Source organism: Brachionichthys hirsutus, chromosome 12 (genome assembly GCF_040956055.1).
Source record: "Brachionichthys hirsutus isolate HB-005 chromosome 12, CSIRO-AGI_Bhir_v1, whole genome shotgun sequence".
Classification (NCBI taxonomy): Eukaryota; Metazoa; Chordata; class Actinopteri; order Lophiiformes; family Brachionichthyidae; genus Brachionichthys; species Brachionichthys hirsutus.
This window is the reverse complement of record NC_090908.1, coordinates 2,833,107-2,847,459: the sequence shown is the minus strand read 5'-3', so window position 1 is coordinate 2,847,459 and position 14,353 is coordinate 2,833,107. Positions and strand designations below refer to the sequence as shown.

Sequence of the window (14,353 nt, the reverse complement as noted above, 5' to 3'; positions counted from 1 at the left end):
TTACACACAAACATGTTCTATACAACATTAAAACAACAAAGGAAAGAACGCTCTCGAATGAAAACAGTTAAATAAAAATTAAAGATACTTCATTTGATAGCAGTAAAACAGGGTTTCGCCTATAGATGGCGTAAAAGAGTTTTAAAAAACAAACAAGCTCTAAACCTAAGCAGAGTTCATACATTTAAAACAAGATTGTCCTAACGCACCAGAAGAAAAAGGGGAATCCAGTTCAAATATGTAACTAGTACTATGTACTAAAATTATAGGAGGTATGATATTAAGAAACATTAAAAATGCATAGATACCAAAGTACAGGAAGTGGGAAAATACTTGAGAAAGTTTCCGCTCCGTGAGCTCAGGTGACTTTCAGGTGCGTTTAAGATTCCTGATTGTTTTCTCCTCAGATCATGAATGAGTGAGTTTGTTTGTAGTGTTTGAGCTGTTGAGAGCAGAGACACACAATCAATAATTAGATCTCATCGACTGAAACAGGATTTAATGGAACCCCAGATAAGTGACAGCAAAAGTCAGCAGAGCCAGACGCAACAACCGGCCCTCTGATTACTCACGCTGTGGATCGGAGGAGGAGGAGGAGGAGGAGGGTTGAAAGACTTGGTGCTGCAAGATGGAGGGTGATGGTTCATTGTGAGCTCAACCACAAGAGCGTCACACTGAAATGTAATGATGGCCTTACCTTTTAGTTTTCTGGTCCTCTGTTCAAGGAAATGAGAAAAGAGGAAGTTTAAAAACAAAATAGTAGATGTTACGCAATAACTATCTGAAAAGCTCCGGTCCTGCATTCACTTTTCTTTTCTGTTGCTCCTTTTGTGCTCACAGGACGAGCACACACTTTATGCCTCTGAATTAAATGCTTTAGTCAACACAAATAAGACGACGGCAGACGCTCACGAAACTCACTCCTGCAGCAGCCTCGGCGTCGGCAGACGCAAACGCAGAGACAGCAGAAGAAGAGCAGCGTCACCAGAGCCGCAGTTCCCGATATGAAAATCGCCAGATTCCAAGGGTCTAGAAGAGGAACGAGCGTTTTACTCTGGCCTTCGCTGATCAGAGCAGAGCATTAACCCGATGGCTTACATTCAATAACGTGCAGTTGTTGGGCCACGCAGCTCTTGGGGGCCCCCACGCTGTTGAAGGACTCGCAGCGGTACATCCCTTCATCAGTTTTGGACACACTCTGTAACGTCTGCTCCAGAAAAAGACGAGACGAAAGTTCAATGCCATACTATTCAATAAGCAGCTGTATGTCCGTGTGAATGCGTCTATAGAGACCCGGGTACAACTAAGTGTGTGTTTTTTGTTCTTCAGAGTATTTGCATACTAATATTGTCCACCGACCAGTGTTCCCTTGCTCGTGTCGATGCTATATGGAGTTCCTGCTGTGGTCGCCAGAGCCTTGTTGTCTTTGTACCAGCGGTAGGTGGCCGGGGGGACACTGAGTTTGTCCCTGCAGAGGAGATCCAGACCCGAACCCACGAACACGGAGTTTGGCACCTCGCAGGACGGGACATGAGGAGGCACTAAGAAGGTAGAGACAAAAAAAAAAGGAGCTCTGGATGCAGCACAAGGAGAAAACACACGTGCAGAAATACAACATGATGATGCTTTGATCTGCCAGAAGAACAACTAAAAATCAATTCCTCTGTCTTACAAAAAACAAAAACAAAACTCAAACGTTGAAAGTTTCAGTCTGAAAAGGAATCAGAATGATGCTAATTGTCAGCCGTGCACAAAGAGAAGCCCACGCAAATATCAATGACAATATTGATCTGGTTGCATCATGCATTCCTTGTCTTCCTCGTTCATGTGTTCACACACGGTCATGGGTGTGTCAACAACACAGTCGGAGTTCCCAATGAATGCTTCTCTGAACGCAGCATGGGACTTTAGTTCTCAGTGCGAGTCATATATTGATCTCTTATTAGAAACTTTATTGATCCCTCGATGGGAAATTATTTTTTCACACGAGTATATTCACACAAATAGTTCCGACACACAATCGCACACGCGCACACACACACACACACATGGAGAGCGATGGTGGAGTGACGGGTAACCACGCGGCGGCGCACTGGGAGTACTTAGTGGTTTGGCGCCTTGGTCAAGGGCACATCGGCAGAACCCAGTAGGTGAAGTGTCCATATTACGGCCCACACCGGCCTTGAACTGGCCTCCGGTTCCGAAGCCAAGGCCCCACGGACCCGACCGCTGCCACAATTACTGGATACGCTCAATATGTGAAGGGCAAGTTGCTTTTGGATTGTTTCTTTTGCATCATCCAATCAAACAGCAGCAGTACGTTTGATTTACCAGGAACTCAGAGTTGTTGGAATAATGGACAATCATAAAACTAATCGCATTAACCGAGACGCCATGCGAGCATCATTCACAGGAAGGGGCAAACCCCTCCCCCACGTGATCGAGACATAGTTCATCCGTCGGACTCGTACCGAGCACACTGAGCGTCACCGTAGCCTCGCCGAGGTTGACGTGATCCTCGCCTGCAGTCACCTCACAGCGGTACTCCCCCGAGTCTTTCTGGGTCACGGAGTGAATCGTCAGCGTCGCTCCCTCGATCTTTGCTCGGCCTGCGTAAGATCCTAAAGTGGAAGATCAAGGAAAGACGTTAGAGGAGACAGAACGAAACCTAATTTAAATGCAAAGGTCTTAGGAGTAATGGAGGGATGATGGAAAGAAAGGCACATGGGGTCACCTGGACGGGTTTAGAGGAGACAAACGGTATGTTGAGACTTACCAGCCAATTTGTGATTAAAGTACACGAAGGTCACTGACTTTCCCTTCTTCTTCCACTCAATTCGAGGGTTCTGGTCCTTCTCTGTCCTGAACTCACAGGTGAGCACAGCATCTGAGGGGCCGGGAAAATAATAAAAACAATATAATAATAGGGAAAAGGATGCTGCCAGGCCAGAGGAAGAGGAAGAGGAAGAACAGTGTAGAGAGTTATGGATGCGGACAGGAGGGCATGCAGGGGAATGATTTTATTGGTTTGTTTTGGAATGACAACTCGTAAAATCAGATACGATCCGTAAAGATAACCATTTTGAGAAAACACACTCAGCGGAGCCTCACCTGTGTGTTCATGGACCTCCACCTGAGGTTTGCTGCTGCTGACCGTCACCAGCAAACAGAAAGGACCTGCAGAGGTGAGAATATCAATCAGTAGTTAAAAAGGTGCTCATCACTGCTGCTGACATCCAATGTCTAGACGTGGACCAATCACAAACAATATGATAAAAAAAAAACATGAGGCCGTCTCCATAGCAAGCATGCGTAATATTGGTTTCCCACAGCAGAACGCGTCCATATCTGCCTTCTTTTGTGTGGGTGCAGACAGAGAGAGAAATAGGGGCATGTGTGTGTGTGGGGGGGGGGGGGGGTTACGGACCCTGGCGGTACCAGGAGCGGAGACGTGTTGGAATGTCGGTGATGGATGACTGTCTCTCCGGCCGCAATATCCTGACCTGATAACCTGACTTGGTGATCTGTACATTCATTTGTGCAGACACAGAGCAGAGCTAACACTCCTTCACATAAAGTATACATATATACTGCACGTGGAAAAGAAAAAAACACACATGAGGTCATTAATTACACAAAATATTTAGGAGTTCGGTGTAAAAGTTGTACTTAAAGTCATGTTAACATCTGTGTGTGTGTGTGTCAGCATCGTCCTGGACCAGCCTCATCCTGAGGATAAGAGTTTTGCTCTCCGCGGGGACATTTAGTCCTCACGAGGAAACACAAGAAAGACCGACACACTCGCCAAAGCCGCAACTTCAAATGCGTTTTCTTCAGATAGCAAATGGCCGTTTTCATCTCCGTCCAATTATCAACAGGGTCAGTTCAGGGCCAACTTCAAACCGAAGGGTGGGACCTCCTCCGCGGGTCACGTGATGCGGCTCATCAGCCCGTGGATCTCGGGTTCAAGCAGCATCAGTGAGGGATCGGTGTAAACACGAGGCCCAGCCAGAGCCGCTCCCTGCACAATCTCAGCCCCCGATGAAGTCCCTGAACGCATCACACCTCCCCCAGGAACAGATGATTGCATTTTGGTGATGATCCAGAAGAGATCCTGGATTCTGGATCACTTTGAAATTTTCATAAACATTGCCGCCAATGGAGCGTCAGAATTTGTTCCTCTATCTCGATTGATTACAGACCAATGTTTATGGAATTTGCCACAGTCATGTAGGGTGGGGGTCTCTATCTCACCACCGAATTTCATCTGGATCTGATCTAGAATTTAGTCAGTAAAAAATATTACATTTTAACATTGAAACCCGCATTTATGGGTTCAAAACTTTCTTAAAAATACACAAACTCTGATTCCCTTTTTCTTTTCATGGTCGGTTTATAAAGATACCAAGAACAATCTAGAACCTAGGTATTATCTTCGTCATATAAAAGTAAAAGCCTTCAGTGGTGCAAGAAGCCCCGTCCAAATACATTACTGTATATTTATGTCATTAAATATTATTACAATCTATTGCATTTAATCCTCTGAATATTTTGTCAAGCACTTGAATGTAAAGGTCAATTACAGCCTCGTTTTGACATTAAAACATCAGAAAATTGTTTGATAAAGTTTTTAAATCATAAAAAAAAAAAACTCACAGTGCAGTAATGAGAGGAGCAGCCGCAGCGCCAGCAGCTTCGGGGAGTTCATGCTCATTCACGGGGAGCTCCGATCCGTCTGGGGGGGGGGTCCGCTGAATGTGAAGGAGATCCGTTTCACTCCAAACTCTGCAGCTCCTTCAAGTTTCATCTGCTGCGCACGCTCACGCCAAAGCAACTGACGGGAGCGCGCAGACGGGAGAGCCGCTGGATGGATGGATGGTGTGTGTGTGCCCCCCCCCCCCCCCCTCCCCCGTGTGGAGGGGGGGGGGGGGGGGGTCTACACCCTGGACACCCTGGACAAGCCGCCAGTTCATCGCAGGGCCACACACACACACACACCTATGGGCAATTTACTGTACGCAATTCACCTAATTTGCATGTTTTCGGTGGCGGGAGGAACACGGAGAACCCGGAGAGAACCCACGCAGACATGGGGAGAACATACAAAACTCCTCACAGGAAGGCCCCAAGTGGGATTTGAACCTGCGACCTTCATGCTGTGAGGCAACAACGCTATACCCACTCAAACTACTTTCAATTGATACGATTTTACACCCCAGCATGTTTTTAAAAATCCACTGTCGATGCAGCGTTACACAAAATACCAGCTCGGTGCTTTGATGTGAATCAAGAATCTGGAACATTTTGTCAACAGCTGGCAGAAAGCAAAAAGGAATTAAAAGAGAAGGAGATGCTCCAAACTAATGTGCGTTTTGCTGGATGTATCTACGCAGCACGTTGCTAATTTTACGCATCTTTATACATTTACTTAAATAAATTTAAAGGTCAACTTTAAAGCACATCTTACAATTCCAAACCGTAGAATCCGTTTTCTTTGTTTTCACAAACTCTACCAGTGTTTTAAAGGAATATAAAAGCTGAATCTTAATACCGTGCAGGCCTCCGTCATAATAAACAGCCCCTCGGCAGTGGGGGGGGTATTAGGAGGTGCAGAGGAGGGACAGCTGCTTGCAGAGCTACCGTGTCCTTGGCTATTGGGTTTCTCCTCATACAACGGGCACATTGTAACTCGCCGTGGCTCATGGGCACACATGCTGGCATATGCGGCCACATGCAGAAACAAAGACGCACACAGGGGGGCCCTGCATGCACACACACACACACACACACGTGCATGAGCACACACTGAGGGACAGGGACCAACGCAAAGAGACAAAATCTCTGCTGCAGCACCTGTTCGTGATCGGAGCCCACAGCTGCTCTGCTGATGTCAGGTGACACACACGTCCACCTACACACGTCCACAGACACACACGTCCACCTACACACACGTCCACCTACACACACGTCCACAGACACACACATCCCGAGCGGCAGCTGCTTTAAGGCAAACGTCTCTCCCACAGGATGCCCGTCATTGTGTTTGAGCAGCACACAGGCAACTGTCACCAACAGCATCATTACTGTTGTACCCTTAGCTGGGGGCCTGTCGGTGTAGATCTTGCTGTGCTGGGGGGGGGGGGGGGGCATGGCCAGTACAGGTCAACATGGGACTATAATGTCATTTTAGTTTTATATTACTGAATTATCCAGCTCTCAAGCACCAAAGTCAATGCCTGCAATAAAATCCCATAATATTCAATGCAATCTCAGTCTTTGTAGTAAAGATGTTTTCAGGGGCGGTTCTTCATAGTCGGGCCCTCTTTGTGTTTTATTTAGTCACATTTTATGACAAGATAAAATATATTGCTGACAATACCACTACATTGTGGTTCATTATTTTCTGTTACCCAACAGATGTGTGGAATAGTGGAATGTCACACGTCATTTCATCGGCTCAGTGCTGAACTCACTTCTGCTTCTGTTGCAGGTAAAACTCAAATATCCGCATCATGCATCAGGTATAATCGCTGAGGCTCTCCCAGCTTTTTAGAGCGCGACTTTGAAGAACCGAACTAGCTAACCTGCTATTAGTATTTGAAAGAACACCAAGAGGCTAATATGGGGTTTTTAAGCGATGAGGTAAGCATCTGTATTATTGCTGCCTGATGGTGTTCATGAAGAAGAAGGACAAACACAGATAAACGGCTCAATAGTGTTGGCTCAGATGTGTTTCAAGATCCCATCTTGAAAGAAGAAGAAGACCAGGGACCTGTGCTGGGAGACTCGCTCCCAGTGCAGGGTGACTCTGAGGAACAGCAGGAAGAATTGGTTCTGGTGCCAGGGGACACGGAGCTGAACCAGAAAGCAATGGAACCAGAGGGTATTAGAGCGGATCAACAAGGTAAAGACAGAGGTAAAGAGGGAGCAGCAGAGCTTAAACCAGAGCCAGATGTTGGAGCAGGGTCAGAGGTCAAAAAAGATCAACAGGGTGAAGCTAACCAAGACTTGAGCTCAAACAAGAGCCGGAGGTCAGGCCAGTGTCAGGAGTTAAAGCGGGGTCAAAAGGTCGTCTGGATCTGGAAGCTAATGTGGCTGAACTGCAGGTTAATGAGATCCCAGACGGTGAGACGGGACACGAGCTACCAGAGAACCCCGAGGGTAAAGTGGAGCCAGACGCTACGTCGGAGCTTAAAGCAGAGGTTGAGATTAAACCAGAGCTCGACAGAGGACTCAGAGGATAGAGTCGACCTGAATGCTCCGCAGGATGAAATTAAATCAATGTTTAAAGCCGACCGAGAGGTGGAAGAGAAGCTTTGGGTGAAAATGAGCCTTGAGAAACGGACCGATCAGGAGTTCAGCGAGAGGCACGTCGACATGGAGGAGAAGCATGAGCTCATGGACGACATGTTAGGAGACGAACTGACCAACGAAGTGATGGAGACGTCTTTCAAGAACATTCTAGAGGGGGAGGAGCTTGTGAGCGCTCCTTATGAAAGACCAATCACAGAACTGGAGCCCGAAGCGTTGGACATCATGGGACAGCCTTGGACATCATGGGACAGCGTCGGACATCATGGAACAGCATCGGACATCGTGGGACAGCGTTGGACATCACGGGTCAGCCAATGCCATCTTCAGAGGAGGATCCCCCCCCCCGCAAAGAGGGCATAGTTAGAATGGAGGCTGAAGAGAGGCCAGACCATGTAGTGACTACGGACGCAATGGGCAAGTCTGTTCAGGAGGGGGCGCTGTCTCCACTGCTGCCCTATGAGGCGGCAGCGATGGCGAACAACGCTGTGTTTGATGTTGAGGCTGGAGGGCGATACTCGGGACTGTGTAAATAAAGTAAATATACGATACTTTAACTTGAAATGTTATGATCATGGAGTAATTTTGTGATTTTGCCTTCAGACACTTGATTATTGTAAAACACAGCACAAAAGGTTTAGGCAATAATAAAATGCTTTTTTTTAAATTAACCAACTACAACAATAGATTTTTTTAACAGTATAAAGATAAAAATAATAATATTCTACTACCACACTAATGTTACAGATAAATTCAAAGAATGAACGGGGCAGGAAACCAAACGTCAGAGGCAGGACCGGTACCGACCCACAAAGTTCAGCTCGGCGGCATCAAGACCAAACAGCATTTAAACGCCATACGGTTCACCGTTCACCTCCATGTCCGCGGGGGCGGCCGCTCGTCGCTGTCTCCGACTCGAGCCCAATCCTCCGGTCCTCCGGTCCGCCATGGCCCGGTAGGTCAGCAGTTCAATCCCCCGGTGATTGTCAAATCACTTTTTTTTTTTTCACACCCTCGGTGATCCACAAGCAGGTGCGTATCGCTCCCACACCGTGAATTGGGTCTGTGACCACGCCCAGCGCTGTCCACGCAGGGATCAATCAGCAGGGTGCAGGGGCGGACATTTACCGGGATACAGCAAAAACACCTGGCACAGGTAAAAACATGCCAACCCAGACACAGCGATCAATGGCCTCCTCTCGTCCAGCACACTAGTGCAAAATAACAAACACAAAGCAGCAATGTAACAAAAATATAAATGTAACAATGTCAATGTCACGAGGTTCAAGGTTACTTTATTTGTACCCGAAGGTAGATTTGTTTTGCTGTGAGGTAAAGTTAAAACATCCACTATCCATTTAAAACCAGCAAACATACATATAAAATCTAAACATCTGAACAAACCGCTCAAAGTGCTCAAATAATATTTCATCAGCGCCAGTAAACCAAGATGTCATAATAAAATTAAAATAAAAATAAAATAAATAAATAAAAAAGTTTGCAAACCACAATAAAAGAAGTTACAACACAAGATTTAAGACTATGATATCACAACAACAACAAAATACCTCCCATTGCATGTGAAGAATAAAGTCAGTAGCAAATAAAGCACTTCTTCTCTGGGTTATTACTGGGAACCTCAGGCTTTCATCTTCTCCTATCCTTTATCAGAGAATGTACAGGCAGATGCTTTTCCATTTGGGTCTTTGTATGATTTGATGCTGTATATTGCTTTTTTAAAGCCAAAATAAATTCAACAGACGTAAAAAGACGAAGACACATTATTGTGCATGCTGGGAAATCGGGGTTTGAAAGCATGGTGTAAATCAGGGGTCACCAACGCGGTGCGTCGCCCGCGAGCCATGGTTTCTCAAGAGTTTGTATAAAATAAAAGACTTCTGAACAAGTCAAATCTGTCCCCTACCTTGTTAAAACGTTGTTAATAATTAGTGTGAGTAATCATTAAACATGATCAGTGTTAATATTTATTTATTTATGTATTTATTTATTTATTTTGACCATGTAAACAAAGAATAAAATGATAAAACAATGCCAAATACATGCGCACACATATATACATAAACATATACATATATATACTGTACATACATATATAAAGACATATTCACACACACGCAGCACATGTAATATTAATTAACAATAATAACTCAAATAATAAATAATAGCCATATTGCACTAACGATGCAATTTACATGAGTAGGAAGAAGTATGTACTTATTTAATCCTACCCCTTCTAAACTTAAACAATATCTTTACTTATAAATTTACTAGCCAATGTACATAACATTCTTTACCTTTGCATAATCATCATTTTTTGCTAATGAAGATAGCATTTCCCACCATGTTTGGACCCACGAGCGATTGTGTCAGGTATTGTCCCTATATGTTTGTAAAATCTTTTCTTTGTGGCTTCTTTTAAATAAAGTCAACAACGTGTATTTACATAGATGAATATAATTAATGATTAATGGTACATTGAGCAAATGTTTTATTTCACAAGTGTGTATCAAACTGGTAGCCCTTTGCATGAATCGGTGCCCAGAAAGTAGCCCTCGGCTTCAAAAAGGTTGGTGACCCCTGGTGTAAATTATATATTTTTTACTTTTGATAAAGATCTGGTATAATATCCTGTTAACACATTAAATGCTTATAAATAAAGAGTGCAGCCTGATTTCAGTGAGTGTGTGGTATAATTTAATAAGCACAGATATTTGTACCTTCACCAGTGACATGATCATCACCTGCTCTTTACGTTATAAAGATGAAGCCTGATGGGACTCACACGTTGCAGAGTGTGACTCATTTTCCACTGACCTGCACAACCTTTCTCTGACCTTTGGACGCGGAGGCGAGGATTACCAGCCGTAAAGTAATGACTGACAGATCTTCATCCTTCTATTTTGACTCATATAGCTACGTGACACACATTCACTAATATAACTGTTTAAATCATGCGGTCCTCTCTAAGCTACTGTCGGGAAATATGAGCTTATGTCAATCTCCATTGTTCCCCTACCAGGAAAATTGACTTTCTGTGTTTGAGGGTTGATCTCTAGTAACTTTGGTCTCCATCACACTATTCTAGTTTTATACACAGTATGCAACCAGATCTGGTTTGATATGCTGAAACGGATAAATAAAAGAGATTAAATAGTGAGTAACTGGCAGAACAAGAACGCACTTCTAATATGTTGCTCATCAATAGTGATCGATTAAGGAAAAATGAAGCCGTGAATACCTTTGCTGTTTATTCGTGTTGCTGTTTAGGTGAGAGTGACTCAGTGCCGCTGCTCGCCAGCTGCCATCTAAAGTCGCTTTCTGGCAGCAGAATCACTGGTCAGCTGGTGAATGTGTGTGAATGTGTGTGAATGTGTGTGAATGTGTGTGGTCATGCACCAATGTTGTGAATCGCCGGCCCGCCTGAGCCCAGCAGTCTGCGGTGGTGAGCGCCAGCGCATCCATGCATGGTTGTAATGTTTGGATGATGGGATGGTGCAAAACGTCAACAATGGATATGCCACAGCTTTTATAATGCAGAAGATCCTCGTTACTTCAGGCAGCAGGCGTTGTGCTTCTCCTCGTGTTGCTGTGCAGAGCAGTGCTGTATTTATAAAATACAAAGATAAAAAAACATGCCTTGCTTTCAACGAGCCTGATATCGACTAACGTTCAGGAGAGCATACTGCATGGTTAAATATATATAAACGGCGTTAAACTTCTCCTGGAGCCTTCTCTTTCTCTGAGGAGCCGTACCCAGTGGTCCCATTGGTTACATTCAATTTTGATTTAAAAATCAATTTACAGACTCGTTCATCTTTACTTGAGATTGATTAAAAATGTTGTTGAATCCTTGTCTTGACAGCCTGTACAGGGCTTTCAAGGAAAGATGCAGAAATCTGCTTGTTTGCATACTGGATGAAAATACTGCATGCAGGTCAACGTCCAATAAAAGGAGCACATACTTCTTAAAGGAGCACTAATTTCATTTTATAATGTTTTATTTCATACTCTTCATTTTTGGCTGTTCTAGAAACCAGGGCCGTCAACAGACTTGCTGGGGCCCGGGGCAAGCAGGAACCCTATGAGGCCCCTCTGCCTTTACTCAGACCAAGATGAGAGCAGGGTGGAAAGTTCCAGGTCAGGCATGGAAAAACGGATTCCTCACTTTCTTGCTGGTTGCATCAGAAATAATAAAATGCCTCACACAATAGTTGTCACACTTACGACTAAAACATTAACAAACTAGAAAGACAATCAGAGATTGCAGACCCCGCCTCCAATAGACTATTGGATCTTGTGAGACAGTAAACAGGGCTTCTGGATCAGAGGGGCCAAACCTGCTCTAGCTTGCTGCTCCGGAACGTACTACAAGACTCCTTCTGGACTCTTTTTCCCATCATGCCATTCGTGTCCCTCCTTCTTAAAGTGGCAGTTTACAGCACAGGCACAATTCCAGATGTAAAAATAATTATAGAATCTGGATCCAGATCCGGATCAACGCCATTCTCGGGGAGGACCGAGCCACGGACAGAACCTTGCTTGTGTAAAAATTTCAAGTCGATTGGGTTACTAGTTTTTGCGTTATGCGCTCGGACAGACAAACAGACAAACAAACATACAAACGCACCCAATTGCAATACCCTCGCCTCCCCTTTGGCGAGGGTAAATATGTCCCACTTGCGATGCATGGCCGCAGCCAGATGTCTGATTTTAAAATAATACAATAAAGTATTTTTAAGTGCTGGGAGGGGTTGGAAACATTTATCTCTCTCAGACATTGTAAATGTGCTTCTCTGCCCCTGTCTATCTAATCTGGCTGTTTGGGGCCCCAAAGGCCCCCGCTGCGCTCAGGGGTGTGTCACTATAAACACAGCAGGGAGAAGTGCAAACACACGACAAGAGGAGCACACGGCATCGTGCAGGTACGTTCCATGCATTCGGAGCAGCAGCACGTTTACAAGCTTTCATGTTTTTGTGTCATTTTCATGTAAAAAGGAACAAAAGGGAATTCATTTCACACACGTCAGACGAACAATGACGTATGCAGGAAAGTCCCACTGAACGTGAGGTGCATCTGCCGATCAGAGAACCCCACTTTGCCTCCTGATTGTAACTCATCAACCAGGAGGTTGAACCAGCTGTGATTTTGTGCTCCAGACTGGAGTTCAGTGACAGCTAAATATAATGCTGGAATAAATCTGGTCCATTCTGGATTCAGTCTAACTTCAAATGAAGTCACAAACAAAAACTGTTTAAACAGCACCGTTAGATTAAAATATCTATCCATCTATCTATCTATCTATCTATCTATCTATCTATCTATCTATCTATCTATCTATCTATCTATCTATCTATCTATCTATCTCTATCTATCTATCTATCCATCTATCCATCTATCTATCTCCATCTATCCATCTATCATCTATTTATCTATCTATTTATCTTTACTCACATTTTCATCTACTCTGCCATCACAGCTAAGGTCTCTGGCGAGAGGAGACGAGAAACATCTTTCAGATTCCCTCTCAAAGTAGATTGGTTACACTGATCAGTGCCGGAGCTCTGTAACCCAAACCCCCCCCCCCCCTCCCCCCTAATGCTCTGCTCCTAACATTAGCAGGCTCTAAAGCGATGACAGGTGAGGCTTTGGACAAGAGGAGCATCCGGATGATGAAAAGCTGCAGCGCGCTGGAGCAGGAATCGTTTCATTTCGCCGGTCATGACATCAGCATTCGGGAGTCTGTGGATACTTATGGTGCTCTGGTCTGGCCCGGGGTAGGCCTCGACCCCGGGCTGTGTGCCTGCATGCTTACCTGTTTGCTGTAAATGTACACAATCAGGTTTTGGGTTGTTTCCTTTTTTTGCAGGCCACATGTTTGTGTCAGTTCTTGGAGAATAACCAGCATCAAGTTGGCCTGATGGACAAAACCGTGCTGGAGATTGGAGCTGGGACTGGTCTGCTCTCCGTCGTGGCCAGTCTGCTTGGTAAGGCTGGGGTGTGGACGCGTGTCAGTTTATTCAACATAACAGCCAGCGTAAAATACAGCGATTACGTCTTGAAAAGTAAAAGTGAATCTGAGTTGACTTTTGAATCCATAAATGGAGTTTTCAATGTTAAAATGTCATTTTTTCCTGACCTCATTCTGGATCTGATCCAGATGAAATTCGGTGGTGAGATAGAGCCCCCCCCCTCCTACATGACTGTGTCAAATTCCATAATTATCAGTCAATAATCAACCGAGATATTGAGGAACAAATACTGAAGCTCCATTGACCGCAATGTTAAGTTTCAAACTGATCCAGAATCCAGGATCTCTTCTGGATCATCACAAATTTTATCAACCCCCCCCCCCCCCCCCCCCCCGCCTAGGCAAAGGTAATTTGGGCATGAAAGAAAGAACAAACTCGCCCCCATTTCAGTGGCTGAATGACAGAAACGTCCCTCATCTCATCTTTGTATCTGTATTTCAGCTGCTTTGCGGTTCTGAACTCTTTTCCAGGAGCTCAGGTGACAGCAACTGACCTGCCAGAGATCCTGCCCAACCTAACCTTCAACGTCCCGCTACACCCCTCAGGTGGCCGCCCTCACCTGGGGTCAGAACCTGGCCCGTGACTTCCCCTGGCCGTTCCACCACTACGACTACGTCCTGGCAGCGGATCTGGTCTTTCCCCACGACCACCTTAAGGAACTGCTGGAAACCATGCAGCACTTGTGCAGAGCAGGAAGTGAAACAACGCTGCTGTGGGCCAATAAGATCCGGTTCGAGTCCGACCTCGGGTTCGCCGAGTCCTTCGCTAAGACTTTCAAGGCCACTCTGCTGGTTGAGCTCCCACAGCAGGAGGTGAGGATATACAAGGCAACAGCAAAGCAGTGACGGAGCAGCAGGTGGAGGTCCCCAGACATTTCACAGCTTTTAAGGTTTAAGAAAACTGCAGTAAATTGATTTAAATTGTAATGGATAAAACTATTTTCTCATTTTCTATGACCTTCCTGGAGGGTGCAGTTACCTGTACTCTTAAT

At 45.0% G+C, this 14,353-nt stretch overlaps 2 protein-coding genes across 2 annotated transcripts; one reads left to right on the top strand and one right to left on the bottom strand.

The window, feature by feature from the left end:
• Window positions 1-403: 403 nt before the first annotated feature.
• On the bottom strand, window positions 404-4,708 carry jam2b (junctional adhesion molecule 2b). Its single transcript, XM_068746680.1, has 10 exons — window positions 4,657-4,708; window positions 3,112-3,177; window positions 2,777-2,887; window positions 2,472-2,621; window positions 1,360-1,541; window positions 1,099-1,207; window positions 922-1,029; window positions 698-716; window positions 573-621; window positions 404-442 (listed from the first exon to the last, which is right to left on the bottom strand). Exons 1-10 carry the CDS (start codon window positions 4,706-4,708, stop codon window positions 404-406), a joined length of 885 nt encoding a protein of 294 aa, XP_068602781.1.
• A 2,618-nt stretch (window positions 4,709-7,326) lies between these two features.
• LOC137902391 (protein-lysine methyltransferase METTL21E-like) lies at window positions 7,327-14,207 on the top strand. Its single transcript, XM_068746477.1, is given in 5 exon segments — window positions 7,327-7,606; window positions 12,953-13,107; window positions 13,200-13,317; window positions 13,833-13,887; window positions 13,889-14,207. Coding segments are annotated over 5 exon segments (927 nt in total).
• Window positions 14,208-14,353: the final 146 nt, after the last annotated feature.

Bases quoted from the DNA above. Each gene is read 5' to 3' on its own strand.
- jam2b (XM_068746680.1), bottom strand. From the start codon at position 4,708: ATGAACTCCCCGAAGCTGCTGGCGCTGCGGCTGCTCCTCTCATTACTG. The intron at 2,622-2,776 runs GTAAGTCTCAAC...CTTCCACTTTAG, and splicing joins CTTTAATCACAAATTGGCTG to GATCTTACGCAGGCCGAGCA. The intron at 1,208-1,359 runs GTCGGTGGACAA...TTTCTGGAGCAG, and splicing joins ACACGAGCAAGGGAACACTG to ACGTTACAGAGTGTGTCCAA.